Source organism: Chiloscyllium punctatum, chromosome 15 (genome assembly GCF_047496795.1).
Source record: "Chiloscyllium punctatum isolate Juve2018m chromosome 15, sChiPun1.3, whole genome shotgun sequence".
In the NCBI taxonomy this organism is placed as follows: Eukaryota; Metazoa; Chordata; class Chondrichthyes; order Orectolobiformes; family Hemiscylliidae; genus Chiloscyllium; species Chiloscyllium punctatum.
In genome coordinates this window covers 81,680,696-81,708,045 of record NC_092753.1, presented here as the reverse complement: position 1 = coordinate 81,708,045, position 27,350 = coordinate 81,680,696, and the positions used below count along the sequence as shown (strand labels likewise).

General features: G+C 42.2%; 1 protein-coding gene across 10 annotated transcripts in view; it reads left to right on the top strand.

Moving 5' to 3' along the window:
• The first annotated feature begins 11,082 nt into the window (after positions 1-11,082).
• sh3bgr (SH3 domain binding glutamate-rich protein) overlaps positions 11,083-27,350 on the top strand; it is a 56,875-nt gene continuing 40,607 nt past the window's right edge. For 4 of the 10 annotated variants that reach the window (XM_072585651.1, XM_072585649.1, XM_072585647.1 and 1 more), the window contains exon 1: positions 11,085-11,297. In XM_072585651.1, the coding sequence (XP_072441752.1) occupies positions 11,253-11,297 (45 nt within the window). In that variant the 5' untranslated portion in view covers positions 11,085-11,252. Of the gene's footprint in view, positions 11,298-16,007; positions 16,075-27,350 lie in introns of those variants that run through there. The other 6 variants (XM_072585645.1, XM_072585646.1, XM_072585652.1 and 3 more) reach the window with 4 other exon arrangements.

The window sequence follows — 27,350 nt, the reverse complement described above, 5'->3', positions numbered from 1 at the left end:
TTGTTGTCCTCCTTCAGGAGGGATGTAGTTGCATTGGAAGCAGTTCAGAGGAGTTTCACTAGATTGATTCTACAGAGGAGGGGTTTGTCATATGATGAGAGATTGAGCAGTTTAGGCTTATTGTCTCTCAAATTTAGAAGAATGAGAGGAGACCTAACCGAGGTATATAGGTATTAAGGGAGATTTCCAAAGTAGATGTACAGCAGATTTTTCCCCTGAGTGGGGTAATCTAGAATGAGAAGTCATTAGTTTTAGGATATGAGATAGCAGATTTCAAATAGAGATAAGGAGGAATTACTTGTCTCAAATGATCATGAATCTGGAATTCATTACCCCAGCATGCAGTGCATGCTGAAACATTGAGTAAATTTAAGGAGGAGATAGATAGATTTTTCATTGTAACAGCTTGAAGGGTTATGGAAAACAGGCAGGAAAGTAGAGTTGAGGCCAAGCTGAGATTAGCCATGATCGTACGTACTGAATAGTGGAACAAGCTCGCGCATAATAATTTTAGTTTTATTTTATTAGATTTTATTGTCACGTGTGCTCGAGTACAGGAATACAGTGAAAAGTGTACAAGTTACTATTCTCCAGAGCCATCATAGAATACTAAGGACAGGATTAAAAAAAGCAAAAATAAAAGAAACAGCCAGAAGAAAAGGAAACATCCAAATCACTCCTCTGCCTTCACCATGAGATGAGTCCTTGCTGCCAGAGAAACAAAGCCACAAAGTCCATCCCATAGTCTGCAAACACCTCAGGCGCCTGAGTCCCTGCGTGTCACTACAGCTGAGATGCCATTACCTTCGCCGTCAGGTACCTAGGCCAAGCTGCTGGAACCGTATCTGCATTCTTCAGCGCTACCTTGCCTCCACAGACATTGTTGCTGCCATGACTCAGCAATGTGCCGATCTTGGCAATGCAGCTCCCACTGATGTTGCTGCGTCCCGAACTGGACTCAAATTCGATGCTGGGCCCACCATGCCAAAGCAGCTGGTGCCTCGTCATGGCTTACGTTGTGTCTGCTGCTGCCTCCTGGGACTGCTGTTTCAGCAAGGAAACAAGGCCACTGCTGCCGACACTCCAGGAAGGAACAGCTCCCACCGCTGCCGACACTCCAGGAATGAACCATTCCCACCGCTGCCGACACTCTGGGAAGGATCCATTCCCACCGCTGCCGACACTCCGGGAAGGAACCATTCCCACCACTGCCGACACTCTGGGAAGGAACCATTCCCACCACTGCTGACACTCCAGGAATGAACCATTCCCACCGCTGCCGACACTCCGGGAATGAACCATTCCCACCGCTGCCGACACTCCAGGAAGGAACAGCTCCCACCGCTGCCGACACTCCGGGAATGAACCATTCCCACCGCTGCCGACACTCCGGGAAGGAACCATTCCCACCGCTGCCGACACTCTGGGAAGGAACTGTTCCCACCGTTGCTGACACTCTGGGAAGGAACTGCTCCCACCACTGCCAACAGTCCAGGAAGGAACCATTCCCACTGGTGCCAACAGTCTGGGAAGGAATCCTTGCCATCACTGCTAACACTCCAGAAGAAACCATTCCCATCAATGCCGACACTCCGGGAAGGAACCATTCCCACCACTGCTGACACTCTGCGGAGGAACCGCTCCCACTGCTGCCGACACTCCAGGAAGGAACTGTTCCCACTGCTGCTGACACTCCAGGAAGGAACCTTTCCCACCGTTGCTGACACTCCGGGAAGGAACCGTTCCCACCGCTGCCAACACTCTGGGAATGAACCATTCCCACTGCTGCCAATACTTCGGGAAGGAACCGCTCCCACTGCTGCTGATACTCTGAGAATGAACCATTCCCACTGCTGCCGATACTCTGGGAATGAACCATTCCCACTGCTGCCGATACTCTGGGAAGGAACCGTTCCCACCGCTGCCGACATTCCGTGAAGGAACCGCTCCCACCGCTGCTGATCCTCCGGGAAGGAACCGCTCCCACTGCTGCCGATACTCCGGGAAGGAACCATTCCCACCGCTGCTGACATTCTGGAAAGGAACCATTCCCACCGCTGCTGACATTCTGGAAAGGAACCGTTCCCACCGCTGCTGACACTCCAAGAAGGAACTGTTCCCGCCGCCGCCAACAGTCCAGTAAGGAACCGTTCCCACCACTGCCAACAGTCCTTCCCATCACTGCCAATACTCTGGGATGGAACGTTCCCATCACTGCTGACACTCCAGGAAGAAACCATTCCTAACCGGTGCCAATACTCTGGGAAGGAATCCTTGCCATCACTGCTGACACTCCGGGAAAGAACCATTCCTACCACTGCTGACATTCTGTGAAGGAACCGCTCCCATCGCTGCTGACACTCTGGGAAGGAACTGCACCCCTTGCTGCTGACACTCTGGGAAGGAACCGTTCCCATCACTGCCAACATTCCAGGAAGGAACTGTTTCCACTGCTGCCAACATTCTGGGAAGGAAACAATCCCACCACTGCTGACACTCTGGGAAGGAACAGCTCCCAGCGCTGCCGACACTCCGGGAAGGAACAGCTCCCAGCGCTGCTGACATTCCGGGAAGGAACTGTTCACACCGCTGTCAACATTCCAGAAGGAACCATTCCCACCATTGCTGACATTCCGGGAAGGAACTGCTCCTACTGCAGCTGACACTCCAGAAAGGAACCATTCCCACCATTGCCAACATTTCGGGAAGGAAACGTTCCCACCGCTGCTGACATTCTGGGAAGGAACTGTTCCCACTGCTGCTGAAACTCCAGGAAGGAACTGCTCCCACCACTGCCGACCCTCCAGGAAGACACTGTTCCCACTGCTGCTGACACTCCAGAAAGGAACCGCTGCCACCACTGCCGACATTCCAGGGAGGAACTGTTCCCACCTGCTGCCGAAACTCTGGGAAAGAATCGCTCCCATTGCTGCTGACCCTCCTGCTCCTATCGCTGCCAAAACCCCAGGAAGGAACCGCTCCCACCATTGCTGAAACTCTGGGAATTAACCGTTCCCATCACTGCCAGCATTCTGGGAAGGAACTCTCTCCACTGATGCCGAACCTCTGGGAAGGAAGTGTTCCCACCATTGCTGACATTCTGGGAAGGAAACAATCCCGCCACTGGCGACACTCCAGGAAGGAACTGTTCCTGCTGCTGCCAACATTTTGAGAAGCAACAATTCCAGCCGCTGCCAACCCTCAGGGAAGGAACCATTCTGCTGCTGCCATCACTCCAAGAAGGAACTGTTCTCACCGCTGCCGAAACTCCGGGAAGTAACTGTTCCCGCTGCTGCCGACATTCCGGGAAGGAACTGTTCCACTGGCTACCAACCCTCTGGGAAGGAACCATTCCTGCTGCTGCTGACACTCAGAGAAGAAATTGCTTCTGTCGCTGCCAACACCCAATTACAATTGGCCTCACTGAAGTTGAGGTTGTCAACTTCCTGCTTCCAAGTTTCCTGCTTCTTGCTACTGATGTTCTCTCTGGAGTGTGAGTAAATAGATTTTATTTAAAGTTAGACATCTGTATCAGGCCCATTATTCTTTCAGTACCGAGAAGTTTTGATTAAAACTGAGTAGTGCAATCACCACCAAATATCCCCACTACTCTGTTGGAGGGAAGGTTACTTTTGAAAGGCTGAAGGTAATTCTGCATAAGACACTACCCCAAAGAATTCCTGCAGTGATGTCCTAGAATTGAAATGATTGCCCTCAAACAAGTACAATCATCTTTGTCTACGGTAGGGGTGACTCAGTTGGTTCGGAATGAAGTGTGTGGGGATGGGTAGTGTTCAGCACTAATCAAAACTGAAAATTTAACTAAATTATTCATATGAAGTAGGAGGACACAGACTGGATATTGTTCATTTACTGCTCACAGTGCCTTCCCATGATTTATAAGGCTCAATTTAAGATTGTGATTGTTTGCACATAGTTTACCTGGATTGTTGCAGTCACAAACACTCCACAATTTCAATGTCACTAAAGACGAGGCAACTTGCCCTCTAGATCACATGGCATCCTGACTTGGACACTGACAACCACTCCTTTATTGCCACTGAGTTGCTATTCTGAAAATCCTTGCTTAGTCATGGTGAAAACACCATTCCCGCAAAGAATGAACTTGTTGAAAGGATAGATCCATGACCATCTTCCCAAGAAAACTCAGGATGGAAAATAACAGTGGCCTTTCCAGTATCATTGACAAAACAAGACAAAGAGAAAATTTTCCACTTCTACCTCGATAAAGTCCAACCAATCTTCCCACATTTTATCCTGGTTTAAGACAGCAAAAACCTTCGGACTGCACAGCGCTATTCTGGAATATTCTCTCACAGTTGCCAACTGTCTGCTCTCAGACCACATATGTTTTCTCCGTGTAACATTTGATCATCTTCTACTATGGTGCGAAAGTTCATTGATCTGAAGCTACGAACACTAGTGCTACAAATATCTCAATATCAACCATGGCATGGTTGGTATGGTGTTTAATTTTCAGAAGGTTGTTCAGTCCCCTTAGCAGGGAAACAATCACTATTTCAATGCAGTACTGAAGGAACATGTTGAATTTCTAGTAATGCTGTCTTTCAGATGAGAAGTTAAACCTAAGGCCTGCCTGCTCTCGCAGATGGACACAAAAGAGCCCATGACACGATTTTGAAGAAAAGTACAGGAGTTAGCCTGGGTATTCTGGCCAATATTTATTTATCTGATTCTGGGTAATCCAAGATGGAGGACAGGAAAAATTGCTGGCTGTAACAGCTACTCCTTTTTTTTTGAAGTATTTTAGGTGTTGGAGGTGATTTCCTCGAATTCCAGGAGCAGCAATTACTGTTTCATATGCTGTTGCATTGTTTTGGAACTTTGGGAGAAAAAAGTCAAAACAACAGCAGTTTTAAAAAGGAAGAGGTACAGACAAAGGAAGCACATGGTGAGATCAGTGCAGGAGAGAGAGAGAGAGAGAAAGAAACTGACACCACAGTGAACCTGCACAGTTACTGCCTTTGCTGTTTGAGTTCATGTATCGCTGTACATTGGAGTGCATCTGGGAAAATTAACAAACAGTGAAATTCACAACTGATCTTGGAGAAACTGTTTGGGCGAAGTCACAGCACAGAAACAGATAAGTGAATAGTTTTAAGTGTGGCCTACAGAATATCTGCAGTAGTGAGTAGAGTGGGTTCTTTGTTGATTATATGTTTTTGGTATATGTCTCTTGATTAAACTTAAAATATAAGCCATAACTATTAATTTAACCTGGGGCAATGTTTTGTAGATGAATAAGACAGTGTTATTTTCTGGGTCTGTAGATTGTAAAGGAGTAAAAACGGTCTTTAGTAGAGTGATATGTGCTTCTTGTCAGATGTGGGAGTTTAAAGAGTGTTTACGGATTACTGTGGATTATATCTGCAATAAATGCTGTTGGTTGCGAATCCTATCAAATTGAATGGATTGGTTGGAGAGACAGTTAGATGCAATGAGAAATTTGCAACAGCAATGGTATGTGATGGATGGCAGTTATAGGAAGGGGGAAAAGTTACAGAGACAGCCACACAGATGTTTTAACTCCAGGAAAGGTAATAGAGGTAGGTAGTTCGTGCAGGAGTCTTCTGTGGCTATCAAACAAGTATGCTGTTTTGGAAAATGCAGGGGGTGATCGATTCACAGGCGAACGTAGCACAAACAGCCAGGTTTCTGGTATTGAGACTGGCTCTAATGCAATGAGGGGCACTTTGGGTTCCAAGACATCAATTGTGTTAGGGGACTCTCTTGTCCAAGGTACAGACAGATAAAAAATTAGAGTAGTGTGTTGCTTCCCTGGTGCCAGGATCAAGAATGTCTCAGAAAGGGTGCAGAATATTCTCAAGGGAAAGAAGGGCCAGCAAGAGGTCCACATTGAAACCAACGACAGAAGAAGGGAAAAGGTTGAGATTCTGAAGGGAGATTACAGAGAGTTAGGCAGGAATTTAAAAAGGAGGTCCTCGAGAGTCGTAATATCTGGATTACCTCTGGTACTATGAGCTAGTGAGGGCAGGAATAGGAGGATAGAGCAGATAATTGCATGGTGGAGGAGCTGGTGTATGGGAGAAGAATTCACATTTTTGGATCATTGGAATCTCTTTTGGGGTAGAGGTCACCTGTACAAGAAGGATGGATTGCACCTAAATTGGAAGGGGACTGATATACTGGCAGGGAGATTTGCCAGAGCTGCTCGGGAAGATTTAAACTAGTAAGGTGGGGGGGGTGGGATCCAGAGAGATACTGAGGAAAGAGATCAATTTGAGACTGGTACAGCTGAGAACAGAAGCGAGTCAAACAGTCAGGGTAGGCAGGGACAAGATAGGACTAATAAATTAAACTACATTTATTTCAATGCAAGGGGCCTAACAGGGAAGGCAGATGAACTCAGGGCATGGTTAGGAACATGGGACTGGGATTTCATAGCAATTACAGAAACATGGCTCAGGGATGGACAGGACTGGCAGCTTAATGTTTCAGGATACAAATGCTACAGGAAGGATAGAAAGGGAGGCGAGAGAGGAGGGGGAGTGGCATTTTTGATAAGGAATAGCATTACAGCCGTACTGAGGGAGGATATTCCTGAAAATACATCCAGTGACCTTATTTGGATGGAACTGAGAAATAAGAAAAGGATGATCACCTTATTGGGATTATATTATAGACCCCCTAACAGTCACAGGGAAATTGAGAAACAAATTTGTAGGAGATCTCAGCTATTTGGAAGATTAATAGGGTGGTTATGGTAGGGGATTTTAATTTTCCAAATATAGACTGGGACTGCCATAGTGTTATAAAGGTTTAGATGGAGATGAATTTGTTAAGTGTGTACAAGAAAATTTTCTGATTCAGTATGTGGCTGTACCTACTAAAGAAGGTGCAAACCTGACCTACCCTTGGGAAATAAGGCAGGGCAGGTGACTGAGGTGTCAGTGGGGGAGCACTTTGGGGCCAGTGACCATAATTCTATTAGATTTAAAGTAGTGATGGAAAAGGATAGACCAGATCTAAAAGTTGAAGTTCTAAACTGAAGAAAAGCCAATTTTGACGGTATTAGGCAAGAACTTTCAAAAGCTGATTGGGAGCAGATGTTCACAGGTCAAGGGGCGGCTGGAAAATGGGAAGCCTTCAGAAATGAGAAAACGAGAATCCAGAGAAAGTATATTCCTGTCAGGGTGAAAGGAAAGGCTGGTGGGTATAGGGAATGCTGGATGACGAAAGAAATTGAGGGTTTGGTTAAGAAAAAGGAGGAAGCATATGTCAGGTATAGACAGGATAGATCGAGTGAATCCTCAGAAGAGTATAAAGGCAGTTGGAGTATAATTAAGAGGAAACCAGGAGGGCAAAAAGGGGACATGAGATAGCTTTGGCAAATAGAATTAAGGAGAATCCAAAGGGTTTTTATAAATACATTAAGGACAAAAAGGTAACTAGGGAAAGAATAGGGCTGCTCAAAGATCAGCAGGGCAGCCTTTGTGTGGAGCCGAGCATTTTGCATCAGTATTTACAATGGAAAAGGACATGGAAGACATAGAATGTAGGGAAATAGATGCTGACATCTTGAAAAATGTCCATATTACAGAGGAGAAAGTGCTGGATGTTTTGAAAAGCATAAAAGTGGATAAATCCCCAGGACCTGATCAGGTGTACCCTAGAACTTTTTGGGAAGTTAGGGAAGTGATTGCTGGGCCTCTTGCTGAGATATTTGTGTCATCAATAGTCACAGGTGAGGTGCCAGAAGACTGCAGGTTGGCTTATGTGGTGCCACTGTTCAAGAAGAGTGGTAAGGACAAGCCAGGGAAGTGGAGACTAGTGAGCCTGACGTCGATGGGGGGGCAAGTTGTTGGAGGGAATCCTGAGGGACAGGATATACATGTATTTGGAAAGACAAGCACTGGTTATGGATAGTCAACATGGCTTTGTGCATGGGAAATCATGTCTCACAAACTTGATTGGGTTTTTTCAAGGAGTAACAAAGAGGATTGATGAGGGCAGAGCATTAGATATGATCTATATGGACTTCAGTAAGGCGTTCGATAAGGTTCCCCATGGGAGACTGGTTAGCAAGGTTAGATCTCACGGAATACAGGGAGAACTAGCCATTTGGATGCAGAACTGGCTCAAAGGTAGAAGACAGAGGATGGTGGTGAAGGGTTGTTTTTCAGACTGGAGGTCTGTGACCAGAGAAGTGCCACAAGGATCGGTGCTGGGTCCATTACTTTTTGTCATTTATATAAATGATCTGGATGTGAGAATAAGAGGTACAGTTATTAAGTTTGGAGGTGTAGTGGACAGTGAAGAAGGTTACCTCAGATTATAACAGGATCTTGATCAGATGGGCCAATGGGCTGAGAAGTGGCAGATGGAGTTTAATTCAGATAAATGCGAGTTGCTGCATTTTGGGAAAGCAAATCTTAGCAGGGTTTATTCACTTAATGGTAATGTCCTAGGGAGTATTGCTGAACAAAGACACCTTGAGGTGCAGGTTCATAGCTCCTTGAAAGTGGATTCGCATGTAGATAGGATAGTGAAGAAGGCGTTTGGTATGCTTTCCTTTATTGGTCAGAGTATTGAGTACAGGAGTTGGGAGGTCGTTGTGGCTGTACAGGACATTGGTTAGACCATTGTTGGAAATATTGTGTGCAGTTCTGGTCTCCTTCCTATCGGAAAGATGTTGTGAAACTTGAAAGGGTTCAGAAAAGGTTTACAAAAATATTGCCAGGGTTGGAGGATTTGAGCTATAGGGAGAGGCTGAAGAGTCTAAATAGACAAAATCTGGGGTGGGGGAGTCCAGAACGAGAGGGCATAGGTTTAGGATGAGAGGGAAAAGATATAAAAGAGATCTAAGGGACAATGTTTTCACGCAGAGGGTGGTACATGTATGGATTGAGGTGCCAGAGGAAGTGGTGAAGGCTGGTACAATTGCAACATTTAAAAGGCATTTGGATGGGTATATGAATAGGAAGGATTTAGAAAAATATGGGCCAAGTGCTGGCAGGTGGGACTAGATTGGGTTGCGATATCTGATCGGCATGGACGGGTTGGACCAAAGGGTCTGTTTCCATTCTGTAATCTCTACGACTCAATCATCAATATCGTCAGAACAACATTATCAAATTGCTGTTTGTGGGAGTGCTTTGAGCTTGAATTAACTGCTGCATTCCTTCTCTTACAATTGTCAGTACACCTCATAAGTGTGTAATTAATTGTAAAGCACTTTGGGATATCCATAAAATGAAAGTTGTTCTGACGTTAGGTCTTCTGCACAAGCATTTCAACCCATGAACACACAATCTGAAATATTGCTATAATGACTTTTGCTATAATGATCTATTCCTCTTCATACTTGTCAATTCTTTTCCCATCTTTTAAGATAGTTGACCACACCATCTTTTCCCAACATCTCTGTTGTCTAGATGGACAGGACTACCTTCATCTGGTTCAATTTCTATCTATTCAGTTGCAGATATGAAGTATTCAATGATTTCAGCACTGGCATTGTTACCTTTCGCATTCCCAAAGGATCAATCCTTGGCTCTGTCTATTTTTTCCTCCAAAGGTTTCCCCCTCACCTGTAAACATGACAGGTTCCATACTGCCCAACCTCTCTTGCCAACCCCACTGCTCCTGAAATATCACTCAACTTTTCTGATGCTCAAATGAGCAGAAATTTCCTCCATTTAAACTGATATTTCTCCTGGCCTTGCCTTAAATTATCTGTTCCTGAAACCCTCAACATGTCTTTCTTATTGTAGTCCTGACTATTCTAATGCTGTTATAAACTGGTCTCCCAGTTCCCCATGTGTAAATATCAATTCACCCAAAATTCTGCAACTGGTGTCCTAACTTGCACCACGTTCTGTTCATCATCATCCCTTGTTCTCAATGACCTACACTGGCTCTCAGTCTGGCAATACCTCATTCTCAACTGTGTACAAATCACTCCAAAATCAAATCACTCCATAGTCAACGCCCTCCCCCCAACCACCCCAACAAAGTTTGCTCCCGCCCTCAAACCCTGCCCTCTATCAAAATGCTAATTCTCATTGTTACATCATTAAGGGTTTGTATTTAGTTGCCAAGGCCTTGACATGCCAAATTCTCTTCACAAACTCTCTTTTTTCTCTAATATGCTACTTTGATGCTATTTTGTTTGATGACGCCATTGTGTGCTGGACATTTTAATTAATTCAAATGTGCTACCGACATGCAGTTGTTATTTTAGAGACTCACACGCCCTTTTCAATCTTAGTTTGTTTGCTAGTTCTTTAACATCCATAGCACCGTACAATTTGAAGTCCGTTGCTATATATGTTGCATCTTTACAATCTCGATTTAAAAAAAAGTCGATGGACAAAAATGTGACTTTTTCCACCATCTCAGCTTATTGGTAACATTGTACTGTACACCGTCGCCAGTTTTCTGCTGAACTAGTGTACAGGGAGAAAGTGAGGACTGCAGATGCTGGAGATCAGAGCTGAAAATGTGTTGCTGGAAAAGCGCAGCAGGTCAGGCAGCATCAAAGGAGCAGGAGAATTGACGTTTCGGGCATGAGCCCTTCTTCAGGAAGGGCTAGTGTACCTACATCGAGTGTACAGTCCTAGTTTGTTTTCTTTCTAATTTGAATACGGAACTAGCAGATGTTTTATCTATCTTGACTTATCAATCAGCCCGTTTCCGCGATAAGCCCCATTTCACGAGCTGGAATGGAAATCGCTTGCTCCTGTTTTTTTTTCAATCAATAAGCTATATAAATGCTTCTTCGAGAACCTTTACTCTTGGTGCTGTAACCATCAGGGACAAAATTTTAGATTATTAAAAAATATATGCAAACTGCTCTAAACTTAAACTAACTACACCTCTGCAGTTGCGTTCCTACGATCTTATTGGTTTGTGCCCTTCACTTGCCATATAGGGAGGGAGCGCAACTTCACACCCGGCCGTGGAGAGGCAATGCTTGTTGGGAGGGGGTATGATTGACGGGGAGCTTGGCCACTCGTGAGCAGGATTGTCATCAGGGCGCTTGTAGCTGTGCTGTTAGCGACCAATCAGAGCGCGGGTTTTCGTTCTCCTGTAGCGGGACTCCCCTGGGCTACGCTGAAGCTGCTTGTCTGTGCATGGGTGGGAACCTGCCAGGTTCAATTCGTTGCAGATATTTTCGCCTCCTCTGCCTTTTTTTTTGTTTTTCCCTCTATTTCTTTGGTCGGAGGCGGTGTCAACGTTGAGAAGCCATGGTGATCAAGGTCTTTATTGCAAGCCAGTCCGGTTCTACCGCGGTAAGTGAGGCTTGTTTTAAGTTTTTTTTTGTCTCCATTCACTGTGGAGGAGCTGCGTTTATTTTTATATCGAGCACAGCTGATAATACATACCAGACACAGACCAGCAATCAGTCAAACACAGACACTTCCCCACGCAGATAGTGTGCAGAGAATCTTCCAGAACCCAAAGTTGCATATTTACTTTCTCACAATTTGGACGAAATTTTGAACTAAACAATCCTGCATTAATTTATGAATTATCTTGCATTTAAACGGTGTGTTATAATAAGGCGACAGCTGTATATAATCGGTTGCAGAGAATAGATTTTAGGCTTCCACGATGCTTAAGACAATGGTGACTGAGCTGTACAAGGTTTCGCAATGTGTCACTGATCTCTGAATTGGTTGACCTCAGCACAGTTGATTCTGCGGCTGTTGCAAAAACTTTCAATACTGTACTCCAGGGCTAGGGAAGAAAAACTCGTCTTTTGGAGTCCTAGTCCAGTGATCCTTTTTGGCAATATGTCTATGTACCCATGCCTAGTTATTTGATCTCAACGAGAGTGCTGTTTCTGGGGGAGAAGTGATGGCTTGTTTCAGCTGGGTTTCTGTGCCTGATTATTACCTGTTAACGCGCTGAAAATGTGTCTTTGAAGAACAATTTGCGCTGATTGCATTAATAAGCAATGATATCGGTGAAGTTGTATTCCATCATGCATTCAGTGGTTTCAAAAGAGGAGGGAGAACTGAAGTAAAAATGTAATTTTAAATGAACTATTTTTCATGTTTAAAATATCATTTGCATTAAGCCTTGTTGGTTAATGGCATAAAACACAAACCTTAAGTGAAGGGCAAAGAATAAAACTGCTTTTGATTTTGCTGTTTGGATTCTACAGCAGATAAGTTTATTTCTAAATTACATGGGAGTGGACTTTTAAAGTCTTAACTATTAAAGTGATCAGAAGGTGCCCAGCCTAAAAAAACGACGCAACATCTGCTTATTGAGAGTGAGAGCAAGTATGGGAATCTTAAGCACAGAATGCTGGAGAAACTCAGCTGGTCTGGCAGCATCTGTGGGGAGAAGGCAGAGGTTCCTTTTTTTTTGATTGGTGACTCTTGAGTTTTGAGAAACTGGATTGGATGTTACTTTGCTTTTTCCTCATGATACCAGGCCAGCTGATTTTTTGCCAGCAGTTTGTTTTTGTTTCAAATCTCCAGTTCTGTTTTAGTTTTGAGGTTAAGTACAGCCCAGTCCCCTCGTTTTTTTTATCAGAACTGAGACACCTGTTGCAAAACATTAACTCAGCTTTGTCCCCAAAGATGCTGCCAGACCAGCTGAGTTTCTCTAGCAATTTCTGTTTTGTTTCAAATTTCCAGCATCTGCAGTTCTTTGTTTTATATTAAACTTTGGATATCACTGGTTAGGCCAGCATTTATTGTCTATCCCCAATTGCCTGTTTGGTACTGAAGAGTCAGTCACATTGCTGTGGGTCTGCAGTCATTTGTAGTTGAAAAGTGTGGTGATGCAAAAAAACACAGCAGCTCAGGCAGCATCTGAGGAGTAGGAGAGTTGACAGTTCAGGCATAAGCCCTTCATCTGACCTGCTGTGCTTTGTCCAGCACCACATTTTTTTGACCCTCTGACTCTACAGCATCTGCTCACTTCCTCCTAGTTGGAGTCATTTGTAGTCACCCTGCGCCCACACCTCCTCCCTCACCTCTATCCAAGGCCCTAAAGGAACCTTCTGCATCCATCAAAGTTTTACTTGCACATCCACCAATATCATTTATTGTATCTGTTGCTCCCGATACGGTCTCCTCTACATTGGGGAGACTGGGCGCCTCCTAGCAGAGCGCTTTAGGGAACATCTCCGGGACACCCACACCAATCAACCACACCGCCCCATGGCCCAACATTTCAACTCCCCCTCCCGCTCTGCCGAGGACATGGAGGTCCTGGGCCTCCTTCACCGCCACTCCCTCACCACCAGATGCCTGGAGGAAGAACGCCTCATCGTCTGCCTCGGAACACTTCAACCCCAGGGCATCAATGTGGACTTCAACAGTTTCCTCATTTCCCCTTACCCCACCTCACCCTAGTTCTAAACTTCCAGCTCAGTAACTGTCCCCATGACTTGTCTTACCTGCCTATCTTCTTTTCCACCTATCCCCTTCACCCTCTCCTCCCTGACCTATCACCTTCATCCCCTCCCCCACTCACCCATTGTACTCTATGCTACTTTCTCCCCACCCCCATCCTCCTCTAGCTTATCTCTCCACGCTTCAGGCTCACTGCCTTTATTCCTGATGAAGGGCTTTTGCCTGAAACGTCGATTTCGAAGCTACTTGGATGCTGCCTGAACTGCTGTGCTCTTCCAGCACCACTAATCCAGAATGTAGTCAAAAGCAGGTGAGGATGACCGATTTACTTAAAAATGAAAACATTTATAAGTCTGTCTTCAAGTTAATAATTTCTCCTTAGTTTGAAAATATAGCGAAATGTGGACTCCAATTTGAATTCCTGATCCAAGACTTTGTGACTTCCAGACTTGATCTTGTTTGGCCTGTCACTATACATCATTTATACAACAGTGACTGCATTTTAAGATAGTTTCATTGGCTGTAAACTACGCTGGCACATCCTGAGATCATGAAAGGCTCTATTTGCTGACTACCTTACACAAAGTCCCAATCACTCTGCTCTCTGACCTATTTTGGATCCAAATTCCATCCCCAGTTTTCACTGCTGTTTCACTATAGGCCATGCATTCAATAGCTAAGGCCTCAAGCTCTAATTCCCTCCTTAAACACCTCTACTTCTCCTCCACCTTACTTTAAGACACCGCTTCTACCTCTTTAACCATGTTACTGTCCTCATAATGTATTTACTGGGGCAGTGTCACAATTTCCTTAGAAGCCATTCCATTAAAGTGCCATGGAATGTTTCACCATGTTAAAAGGTGCTATATAAGATACAAGTTGTTGCTGTAAGATGTTTGTGGTCTTTTACAGCAGATGATGAAATTTGAATTTCAAACCATTCTGGTTTAAAATACAGCCAAATGCACATCTTGCAAACACTGTTAATTCTTTAAAAACATGTGGTGAGGCATTCATGATAGCTGGATGTACCAACAAAGTTTACAGCCAATGAAACAACCTTGAAATGCAGTCATTGTTGCATGGATGATGTAAAGTGACAAGCCAAACAAGATCAAGTCATGAAGTTTTGGATCAATTCAAGTGGAGTCCTCACTTCGGTTTACTTTCAAACTAAGGAAAAATTATTAACTTGAAGAAAGACTTATTATAAAGGCTTTCATTTTTCTAGCACCCTTCACAACCATTGTCTGGAAAGATGTTTGAGTGACGTTTTGAAGTGTTGTCTGTTGTAACATTGAAATGTGGCAGCAAATTTGCATTTAGAAAATTCCATTAAACTGTAATATGGTAATAACCAGATAAAATGTTTCTCTTAATGAAGTTGATGGGTGGGGTGGGGGAAACGCATGAAGTTTACATGACTAGGAAATCAGTTTTACGACTACAAGAGGTTTCAGTTGATTTTCTTCTGAAAGTATTTTTGGGAAGAGAGCAAGAAGTATTGTATTTCTCCATTTTGTACTCCAACTGTCAAACATTCAAATTTTAGATGTTGCACGCAAATAAAAGATTCATTTTTGCTTTCTGACTACTTGTGTTTTTAATGCAGTTTATGAGGTGTGTTTGTTAACATTGTGTTTTTTTGATAATTGCAACACCAGTGCTAAAATAAGCAGAATTCCATCTACTTCTTCCCCAAAACAAGCTACCTGTAATCTCATGATTTCTTGATGGAATTGTGATCATTGTTGGTATTGTAAAAGGGACCCAATGATCTGTCAAATTTGTATCTATTTTATGAAATACTGATACTAGGCATGACTCCTTCAAGTGATGAGCCTGTTTACATTTTTAAAAGTATGTCTTTTGGCTTTCCTATTATGTTAATTTTTCACTCTTGAGACCTATTTTCTCTTGGGTAAAGATAACCTGAATAAAAAGATTTGCAGGCTGTTATAGTTCAGGAAGACGGTCTACAGCAATCTATTTAAAGATGACCTGCATTAAGCAATATATGTTTCAGGTGTCCACATTGGGGGGAAAAAACATTGTTTTTAAAAATGTAATTTGTATGATTTGGGGGATGGGGTTAGTGAGAAGAATGATGTAATTAACTAATTGTTTTATTTGTATTTTTAATTCATACTGCAGTCCACAATTAGGCTGTTTGTAATATTACAGAGTGATTGCAACACGACAAAATTATTTCAGCATGGGAGGAGGCCATTTGGCTCACCAAATTCGCACCACCACTCCAAATAAGCATTGCACACAATGCCAATCGCTTGCCTTCTCCCTATAACCCTACATGTCAAGTTGCAGTCTAACTCCCTTTTCAATACATTAATTGTGCCTGGCTCTTTAATTCCCAGAGACATAAAGTAAAAGTTGATCTGTTTCCAAAATTCAGTTGTTGTAAGATTTAAAAAAATCTTCCTTGAATGAATTTATGGTTAAACTCATCAAGTTTTACCTATCACTGTCTCATAGACCAGGAAGTTCCAGGGTTTATTAGCTTTTAAATTAGGTGATTTGGAAGGCAGATGTTTGTTTTACTAGAGTTGATCTTAGTACCCTGAGCCAGGGCACAGGAAGTGATCTGCCATTGTTCCTATAGCCACTTCCTGTTCAGAGGCTTCTGTGCAAAGTGCTCACTTAAATGTTGAGAGAAATCAGAATCCGGTTTATCTTTGTAAGTCTAGTATATGGATACTTTATCTGTTTACAGTGTAACTGTGTAATATTGTTTAATGAAATGGAATTGAATTGAACCTTGCTGATTTATTGACTGAAAACCTGACAAGCAGTGAGTCAGGGTCAAAGCATGACTATTTGGAGTGGCATAGCTTACCATAAAGAAGGGTTCAAGGCCTGGTGTGTTTATTTTAAATAAGGGCAAGACATTTGAAATCATTGTTCAGGATCAGGAAATATCAAGGCTTAACCTGAGACATTGCGAGTGAATAGTATTTGACTTAAGCTTGGGTTTCAAAGAATTGGATACATTGAATGTTGCATTAAAACTGATAAAATGAATGTAGTTTGAAGGACATTTCAGAAGTCAACCTTTAAATGCTGAAGCTGCATATTTTGGGTTTCAAAGGCAGAGGAAGGAATGCAAGAGGAAAACATTGTCAAAGAAGACATACTATTGAAACTACCAGATTAAGATTAGGTCAAAATTAAAACCGATGGGAATATTGTGTACCATCTGATTCAGCCTGACGGTGTTACTGAGAAGGTATTTTGAGATGCAAGACAGTCATAGATGCTGGAAGAAACCAAAAAGTGTGGCTTTGTTTTGTAAAATCCTGACCTACACAAATTTGTTTGCCAACCAGACTTTAACATAAAACTAGACAGTCTGAGTCAATGGTGAAAGCAAAGAATTTAGTTACAAATCATTACATGGGTCCAAAACTAGCGCACAAAGTGCTGGTGAATTTCAGTAGGCCTGACAGCATATGTGAAGAGAGAAACAGTTAATGTTTTGAGGCAAATGTGAGTTTTTGGAATTGGAATTCTGGTCCATTGTTTTTTGCATTGGATGTAATGCCAAGGATCTCCCGCTTCAGGCATATTTTAAAAGTTGTGATGAGAAAATAGTATTCTGGAGTGATGAACTCAAATGAGCCACATTCATTTTAAATGATATTGAGCAAATTTGGTGACTGTTTTGAAAACTGAGGCACCGTTGCAGAGCAAAAGAAGAGGTCAGTGAAATGTTGGTGTTTGCACTGTGATCCAATTTCAAATTGAGCTGATTTTTGCACCATGTATGTTATGATTTGTGATTTTGCTTGTTTTCATTCCCATCTCATGTCATAGAAAACTCAATGTGAGTCCACATCAGTTAAAGGTTAATGACTTGAATATTTGTCTAGCTTCCCAATCAACCTTAATTCTTCTAAACTTCAGTTCAGAGGTGAGTAAAGCTCAGTAGTAGACCATTTGACTGCAAATCAGGAGGTATTAGGTTCATATCCAGGTGCCTGCTTAGAATTAACCCAAGGTGTGTAGAACTGGAATTGACTGTTCAACCTGTTTAAATTAGGCAAGGCATTTCTGATGAAAGTGTTCTCCTGAGTTTAATGTCCTTATCACTGGGTCAGGAGGCCTGAGTTCCAGTGCCACCTGCCACAAGTTTAGAAAATAAACCTCCGTTCATCTGAAACTTTGAAACCTGAATCCAAATGCGCACACTTGTTACTGTTGATCATGTTAACCTTTGTTAATTCCCTGTTCCTTTAATCTACTGACCTACACAAATGCCACCACAATCTTGATCATTTCTGTTGAAGTTATTAGTGTCTCAGCTTATTTTGACTTACAGGTCTCTTGTCACAAAGCACTTGAGCCTGACTCAGTTGTATAATATTAGAAGGTTATTGGTTTCCAAATAAAGAAAATGCTTGCAGTTTGCAACACAGCATTTATTCCCAGAGTCAGATTGGAGACATCCCTAAAGAATCAACAGTTTGGCAAGTTAACTACTTGGGCACACTGCCACTGACTCAGACATTATTCCTTGTGTCTGTTGAGTTAAACTAGAGCCCAAAAAGTACTGTATCAAATATTTTCTGTCTTTATTTTTACAATGTCTGTGGAGGCACAAATGTACAAGCTTAAAACAAATGTCAGTAATAAAGATGAACCAGTTGTTGGCTATGCAGTGAGGTCCTTGGACATGTTTACCATTATGTAGGGGAAATGCGATTAATATAACATCAGAACCCTGTACACATTATCACTTTTCTCTGAAACAATTGTTACTTCAATTTTAAATGAGGTGACATGGGGGAGATAATTACATACATATAAGTGCCGTTTGAATAATGATGTAGAAAGAATGAACTGGATGGTTATTTCTCAGATCTCGTTGTATTATCTTACTATGGTGTTGGCAGTCTTACTTTTGAGTTAGATGGTTGTGCAGTCAAAACCAGCAATATAATTGAGCATATAATGTAGGCTGACCTGTCAGTGACACTTTTGGATATATGAGACTTTGTATTAATTATGATGATAAGACCATAAGATATTGGAACAGGATTAGGCCATTTGGCCCATTGAGTTTGCTCTTGCCATTTGATTATGGCTGATATATTTCTCAACTCCATTCTCCTTGCTGTGTACCCATAAACCCTTGATTCCCTTACTAATCAAGAACCTATCTATCTTTTTCTCAAATACACTGAATGACTTGGCCTCCACAGTCTTCTATGGCAATGAGTTTCACAGATACACTGAAAAAATTCCTTCTCATCTCATGGCTAAAGGGTTATTCCTTCACTCTATTGGGGCTGTGCTCTCAAGTCATAGTCTCTCCTGCTGGTAGAAATATATTCTTCACATTCACTCTATCCAGACGTCTTGGTATTCTGTAAGTTTCAGTAGATGTAGTGGATAGTGAAGAATATTACCTGAAAGTTCAACAGGATCTTGATCAGATGGGCCATGAGTGGCAGATGGAGTTTCATTTAGATAAATTTGAGGGGCTGCATTCTAAAAAGGCAAATCATGGGAGGACTTATACACTTAATGGTAAGCTCCTGGGGAGTGTTGCTGAACAAATAGACGTTGTAGTGCAGGTTCATAGTTCCTTGGAAGTGGAGTCGCAGGTAGATAGGATAATGAAGAAGGCGTTTAGTATGCTTGACTTTGTCAGTGCATTGAGTATCAGAGTTGGAAGTCATGTTGTGGCTGGACAAACATTGGTTAGGCCAGTGAAAAGATTTACAAGGATGTTTCTGGGGTTGGAGGGTTTGAGCTATAGGGAGAGGCTGAATGGACTCGGGCTATTTTCCCTGGTGCATCGGAGGGGTGACCTTATTGAGGTTTATAAAATCATGAGGGGCATGGATAGGGTAAATAGACAATATTTATTTGGTAAGACAAGGTAAATAGACAAAGTCTTGTTCAAGAAATTGAGTAGAGACAATGGTAATTAAAGACCAGTGAGCCTTACTTTGTTTGTGGGTAAATTGTTAGAAAAGGTTATAAGAGATAGGATTTATAATCATCTAGAAAAGAAAAGATTAGGGATAGTCAGCACAGTTTTGTGAAGAGTAGGTCATGCCTCACAAACCTTAGAGTTCTTTGAGGTGGTGACCAAACAGGTGGATGAGGGTAAAGCAGTTGATGTGTATACTGATTTCACTAAGGTGTTTAACAAGGTTCCCCATGGTAGGCTATTGCACGAAATAGGAAGGCATGGGATTGAGGGTGATTTTGCGGTTTGGATCAGAAACCGCCTAACTGAAAGAAGACAGGGTGGTGGTTGATGGGAAATGTTCATCCTGGAGTTCACTTACTAGTGATGCACCGCAAGGATTTGTTTTGTGTCCACAGCTGTTTGTCATTTTTAAAAATGACCTGGATGAGGGCGTAGAAGGATGGGTTAGTAGATTTGCAGATGGAGTAAGGTTGGTGAAGGTGTGGATATTGCTGAAGGATGTTGCAGGTTATAGAGGGATGTAGATAAGCTGCAGAACTGGGCTGAGAGGTAGCAAATGGAGTTTAATGTGGAAAAGTTTGAGGTGATTCACTTTGGAAAGAGCAACAGGAATAGAGAGTACTGGCCTAATGGTACAATTCTTGGTAGTGTAGATGAGCAGAGAGATCTCGTTGCCACCCAGGTTGAAAGGGTTGTAAAGAAGTGATACGGTGTATTAGTTTTTATTGGTGGAGGGATCGAGTTTTGGAGCCATGAGGTCATGCTGCAGCTGTACAGAACTCTGGTTTGATTGCACTTGGAGTATTGCATACAGTTCCGGTCACCGTATTATTGGAAGTTTGTGGAAGTTTTAGAAAGGGTTCAGGGGAGACTTACGAGGATGTTGCCTGGTATGGAGGAAAAGTGTTATGAGGAATGGCTGAGGGACTTGAGCATATTTTGTTTAGAGAGAAAGATGAGAGGTGACTTAATTGAGACATTAGATAAGATAATCAGAGGGTTAGACAGTGAGAGCCATTTTCTTTGGATGGTGATGGCTGGCAAGAGGGGTGAAAGATATTGGACAGATCTCAGGTGGTCTCTGACATAGAGTAGAAGGGGCGTGGAATGCCCTGCCTGCAACAGTAGTAGACTTATCAACGTTAAGGGCATTTAAATGGTCATTGGATAAACATATGGATGAAAATGGAATACTGTAGGGCTTCAGGTTGGTTCCACAAGTCGGCGCAACATCGAGGGCCAAAGGGCCTATACTGCACTGTAATGCTCTATGTCTTCACCCCAGATTGGGGGAATCCAGAACTAGAGGGCATAGGTTTAAGGTGTGAGGAAAATGGTCCTTTTTAAATCTAAGGGGCAACATTTTCATGGAGAGGGTGGTGTGTATATGGAATGAGTTGCCAGAGAAAGTGGTGGAAGCTGGTACAATTACAGCATTTGAAAGGAATCTGGAGGGGTATATGAATAAGAAGGGGTTTGAGGGATATGGGCTAAATATTGGCTAATGGGATTAGATTAATTCAGGATATCTGGTTGTTGTCGACGAGTTGGACTGAAGTGTCTGTTTCTGTGCTGTATATCTCTCTGACTTTATGGCTGTATATCCCTCCCCTCATCCTTCTAAACTCCATTGGGTGCAGACCCAGAGTCTTCAACCATTCCTCATATAGGAGAAAGTGAGGACTGCAGATGGCTGGAGACCAGAGTTGAAAAATGTGGTGCTAGAAAAACACAGCAGGCCAGGCAGCATTCGAGGAGCAGGAGAATCGACGTTTCGGGAATAAGCCCTGAAGAAGGGCTTATGCCCGAAACGTCGATTCTCCTGCTCCTCGGATGCTGCCTGGCCTGCTGTGTTTTTCCAGCACCACATTTTTTAACACCATTCCTCATATGACAAGCCATTCATCCCCCGAATCAAGACTAGCTATCCTTCATTATATACAGGGCTTAAAACTGCTCACCTGATTCCAAATGCAGTCTGAACACAGCCTTAGCGTCTCAGCAGTACATCTATATCCTTGTATTCTTGCCCTGTTGAAATATATGCTAACATTGCACTTGCCTTCCTCACTGCCTACTGAATCTTAAGACAGTCCTGAACTAGAGCTCCCAAGTCAGACTTCCCAAACTTTTCCGCATTGTATTCCATCTGCCACTTCTTTGCCCATTCTCCTCGCCTGTGCATGTTATTCAGCAACTCCCTGCTTCCTCATCACTACCTGTCTTTGTGTCATTTGTAAGCTTAGCAGCCATGCTCTTTTGGATTGTTAATGTGTAATATTGTGGTCCCAACACAGACCCCTGAGTAACTCGACTAGCCAACAGCTGTTATCCTGAAAAAGACTCCTTTGTCCCCACTCTCTCTGCCTTCTAAAAGTCAGCTCATCCATGTCAGTACCATGCCGATAACACCATGGGTTGTTATGTTATTTAACAGCCTTCTGTGCAGCACCTTCTCAAAGGCCTTCCTCAAATTACGTCCCCTGGCTCTCCTTTGTCTAACTGCACATTACCTTCTCAAAGAATTCCAGCAGATGTGTTGGGCATGAACACTCCTTGATAAAGCCTGCTGACTCAGCCCTGTTTTGCTATGAAGCCTGCAATCTCATTCTTAATAATAGACTTGAAAATCTTATCAATGATTGAGGTCAGGCGAACCAGCCTGTTTCTTGTCTGCTATCTCCCTCTCTCCTTTAAACAGGTGCCTTGGGTTAGCCATTTTCTGGTCCTCTGGGACCCTCCCTGATTCCAGCACTTCCTGGACAATCACTACCAATGCCTCTACAATCTCCTCAGCTATGTCTTTCAGAACCCTGGGGTGTTGTCCCTCTAGTCTGAGTAACTTATCCACCTTCAGACCTTTCTGCTTCCCCAAACTTTATCCTTAGTAATGGCAAGTGCACTCACCTCCTCCCCCTAGCTCTTGGATTTGTCAAATGCTGCTGGTATCTTCCACCGTGAAAAGTGCTTAACACCTGTTAGTGGGAAAATGTTACAGTCTGTAATAAAGGATATAACAGCAGAGAAATATATAATTTGAGTCAAGTCAGCATGACAACATACATGTGAAATCCTGTTTGACAATCTTAAGAGATTTTTTTGAGGACGAAACAACAACAACCAGGATAGATATTTGTCCCATTCTGTCAGATGTACTGTTCTTTGCATTTTTTGAGTCCTTTTAATTTTATATTGAGATTAAATGCAATATACTAGGTTAATTTAATTACTGTATGTCCAGTGCAACAGAGTCTACAATGTCTCAAACTCAAAAACATGACAGCCAAAGAAGTAGTAAAATGTACTGAAGTTATTGTTCAGAGATGTACATAAACAATGACAAAATAAATGAAGTGGCAACAATTGAGTGCAAAAAATTCAGTACTATTTCAATGATGGCACAGTGGCTCAGTGGTTAGCACCACTGCCTCATAGCTCCAGGGACCCGGGTTCACTCTCTGGTGGCTGTGCAAACTCCACACAGACATTCTCCCCATGTCTATGTGGGTTTCCTCTAAGTGCTCCGGTTTCCTCCCACAGTCCAAAGATGTGCATGCTAGGTGGATTAGCCATGGGAAATGCAAGGTTACAGGGGATAGGGTGGCAGTGTGGCGGGGTGGGATACTCTTTGGAGGGTCAGTGTGACTTCATGGGCCAAGTGGCATGCTCCTGCACAGTAGAGGTTCTATGATTCTATGAATTACAATGATGTTGAAGTATAGTAAGAGTGTTTTGTACAATTTGCTGCTTTAGCTCATATGGAGGAGCTAGTGATATTGCAAGAGTGTCTGTATACAGTAACTACTAATTTGTTGGAGGATCAGGAACACTTTTCTTGAGTCTTTCTTGGCAGTTGCTGCAACTCTGTTTAATTGTTTGGAACCATTCCATTTTAATGTGTGAAAGTTAACAGCTTTGACTTTGTTTTTGAATAGTTTTGTTTATACTGATTAATAGCAGAACAAAATAGCATGACATTAGTTCTCAATCCTGACTTTGTAACAGCACTGAAATACTAGAATGTTTATACTTAAGACACTAATGCACTTACCCACAGGTTAAGTAGCTATATGACAAACTCTCTTTATATGTTCATTAATTCTGTGCTCATGGTGTCATCAGTACTTATGCTTTTGCAGAAATAATATGTTTATGAATAGGCTAATATTAATATGACTTAATAGTTAGCTGATCTTCAAAAGGAAATAAGAAATTAGTGGTCAATAGTTGGTCAGGATAGTATCCTGTTAATATAAAAAAAATTTCTAAATACAAGATGAGCCAATTTGCAGGTCTTATTGCAATGCTCACAATACTACAAATAAACGGGTTGATAGTAACAGTTTGATTTGAACAGTAGAACTTCTTCACTGTTGTATTTATCAATCTGGTAAGAGATTATTGCTTCAGTTCTTGCAAATTGTTGGACTAGCAGAAGCGTACTTTTTCAGTCATAATGCAAATAGTCACATGTTGAGTATTCCAAGAATACTGTTTGCACTTGAAAAGGAGGAAGAAAAGAGACCAGCAATGCTGTGCTGCTAATTCTACACCTAAGTCTTAACTGTCATTTTGATAAACCTTTTCTATATTATGGCTTACAATAATCCAACTAAACTCAAGGCATATTTAAGGAATGAAGCCCATCTTTACTTCTGAGGACTTGAAACTAGTTGCTCTAAACATTAGGCATTCATGCCCACCATCTTCATGGCAATGATTGGATGCATTAGATGTAGTCCATGCCTAGCTGGGAAGAAATGAAACATCTCTGTCGACTTTTTCAAACCACGTCCTTGAGAATGTTTTTTAAAAGCACACTTTGTTCAACCTTTTGTAAAAGAAATCTTTGAATATTGCAAATTAAATTTGTAAACGGGAGATACAAAAATGTTTCTCTCTCTCTCTCTCTCTCTCTCTCTCAATTGTAAATAACTATTGACTTAGTGGGTGGGTAGGATGTAGATTTTAATAACCTTTTGGAGTGCCTAAGGTAAATAACATAAAGGCCCTTTCAAGGGACAACTATATGAGGAAGAAAGGACCCACAGATAAGGTTACATGAGGTAAGGTATAAGAAGGCTAATGTCAAACATAAACACTGTTATGAACCTTTTTGGGCTGAAGTACATACTTCTGTGTTATAAATTCTAAATTGTTGTCTCAGATAAGTATTCCAGCTTGTTGTGAACTCACATTTGCTTGTATTTGGCCCATATCCCCCTCAACCCTTCCTGTTTTTGTATTTTTCCAAATGTCTTTTAAGTGTTGTCATGGCACCTGCTTCTACTGCTTTGTCTGGCAATTCGTTCCATATGATTACCTTCTAGTACAATCCCATCAAAAATGATCACCCCCTTCTGATTTCTCAGTTCCATCTATATAGCTTCACTTGATGATCCACTAGGAATATCTTCTCCAGGTACAGCAGTGATGTTTTCCCTAAGCAAAAACACCAGTCCCCCCTCCTCCTACCTACTTTTCTATCCTTCCTGTTGTATCTATATCCTAGAACATTGAGCTGCCAGTCCTGTACCTCCCATGTTTCTGTTCTCGCTATGATATCCCAGTCCCATGTTCCCAACCATGCCCTGAGGTATTTTAAAGAGTTTTGCGAAAGAAGCAAATGTGAGGTGAGGAAAAACTTTCTGTGAATAATCCAGATTTGGAAATACATTGCCTGGGAGTGTGGTGGAGGAAGGTGTAATTGAGGCATTCAAAAGGGTGTTGTATTTAATTTAAATAATCATCAAATGTGCAGTGTTGCTGGAAAAGGCAGGAGTTTGATATGAAGTTCAAGTACTCAGAGCCAACGCAGTCATGATGGACCGAATGGTGTCCTCCTGCACTGTAACAATTGTTCAACATTTAATATAGTGCTTTTCCCTTTGTTCCACAAATGACCCTGAGGCACAAATTGCAAATCTGGATGACGTTCTTCATCTTGGGCAGAACAGACATCATTAATCCAAATTACTTAGAGCGAAAATATGGGGCTGGGAAACAAGCAGGTGATTGACACTGGAAAAGAGAGCTGGTAGAGAAAAATGATCTTCAGTGCTGTAACATTCAATGGATAACCAAGATAGCTTCGTTCTGCAAGAATAGTCACGAAATATTTTCAAGAGTAACTTCTTAAATAGATTTTGCTGAGCTTTTGCTTCTGTAAGATTAAAAGGGTTGTCATCTTGGTAGTTCAACTCCAAATGATTGTGTGCCTGGTATTTACATACTGCAGAGAACAGCATGCGAATATTAGCAAAGGAAATATTGTAACCTATCAATGCAAACAGTGCTGTCCGAGCAGAAAGATCTCCAGCTGCTTTGTATGTGTATTTCAGTTGAAATTGCATGGTAGTCAGTGAGCGATTTAGATATCTAATGACATGAGGAATCCATTGCAGATTCCTAATGTCCAAAGAATCAAGTTCAAATGCGTATATGCTTCATAGAGTCACAGAGATGTACAGCTTCGGTACAACTTGTCCATGCCGACCAGATATCCCAACCCAATCTAGTCCCATCTGCTAGCGCCCAGCCCATATCCCTCCAAACCCTTCCTATTCATATACCCATCCAGATACCTTTTTTAAATGTTGTAATTGTACTAGCCTCCACCACTTCCTCTGGCAGCTCATTCCATACATGTACCACCCTCTATGTGAAAGACTTGCCCCTTAGGTTTCTTCTATATCTTTCCTCTCTCACCCTAAAACTTCCAGTTCTGGACACCCCACCCTAGGGAAAAGACTTTGTCTATTTATCCTATCCAAGCCCCCTCATAATTTTGTAAACCTCTATAAGGTCACCCCTCAGCCTCCAACGCTCCAAGGAAAATAGCCCTGGCCTATGCAACCTCTCCCTATAGCTCAAATCCTCCAACCCTGGCAACATCCTTGTAAATCTTTTTCTGAACCCTTTCAAGTTGCGCAACGTCTTTTCCGATAGGAAGGAGACCAGAATTGCACACAATATACCAAAATTGGCCTAACCAATGTCCTGTACAGCGGTTCCATTCAGTATCATTCGAGTCTCTGATCAGGAGATATTTTTTTTTAACTCCATAACTTGAAGAAGGATGTGTGTTTATGTGGTAGCTTGAACAATCTCAGAACATTGCAAAGTACTTTTGAGCCAGTGAAGTAAATATTTCAAAATCAGTGTGTTCAGAGATGTCATTACGCACTTCTGGATCAGGTGGGACCTGAACCTGGGCCTCCAGGTTCAAAACTAGGGACACTACTCCTGCACCAAACAAGTCCCTTAGCATCTTTTGAAGTGTCACTGCACAGGGGTTTGTTTAAATAAAAAAAAATAGATACACGTCTGGCACAGGTGAGACTTGACCACAACAGCCCTATCACCTTTTTGAAGTTGATTGTTTAAAAACAAACTGTCACAGATGTGCTGCATTGCACACTTCTGGAGCAGGTGGGACTTTGAACTCATCATGCCTTCTGATCCAGAGGTAGGGACACTACCACTGTGGTGTATGAATCTTGAAGTGTCATCACTATTGTAATGTAGGAAGTCCTATAACTAATTTGGGAAACTTATTCGTTTAACTTGAGACAATTATCTCTGCAGGCCTGCTGTTCAATTTTGGCAGTGTTGTGTGAGGCAGTATTTATAGTGGTCTGTACTTAATGAGGCTTTCTAGTCACAGAACCTTTGCATGTCTGTTTTCCAATTTACTCTTGCAGCTTCATTATCAAAGCACTTTGTGATCTGATTGTAAAGTAAAATTATAAATGATAAACAGACTTAAAATCAGGCCATTTGATCCAATCACTGTAATTTATATCCATCTTTCCTCCTTTAAATCTATTAATGTTCTGCTCTGTTCAATTCTTCCCCTAAATGCTGATCCAGCTCCCACTTTTTTAATACTTCAGTGGTACTGTAACCATTCCCTCTGGTGAAAAGCAAAAACATCTATTTTGTCTTAGCTTTGCAAATGTTTTTAAATTTGAATTTGGCATAATCTCCTAGACTACTTTGAATCCTTTGTG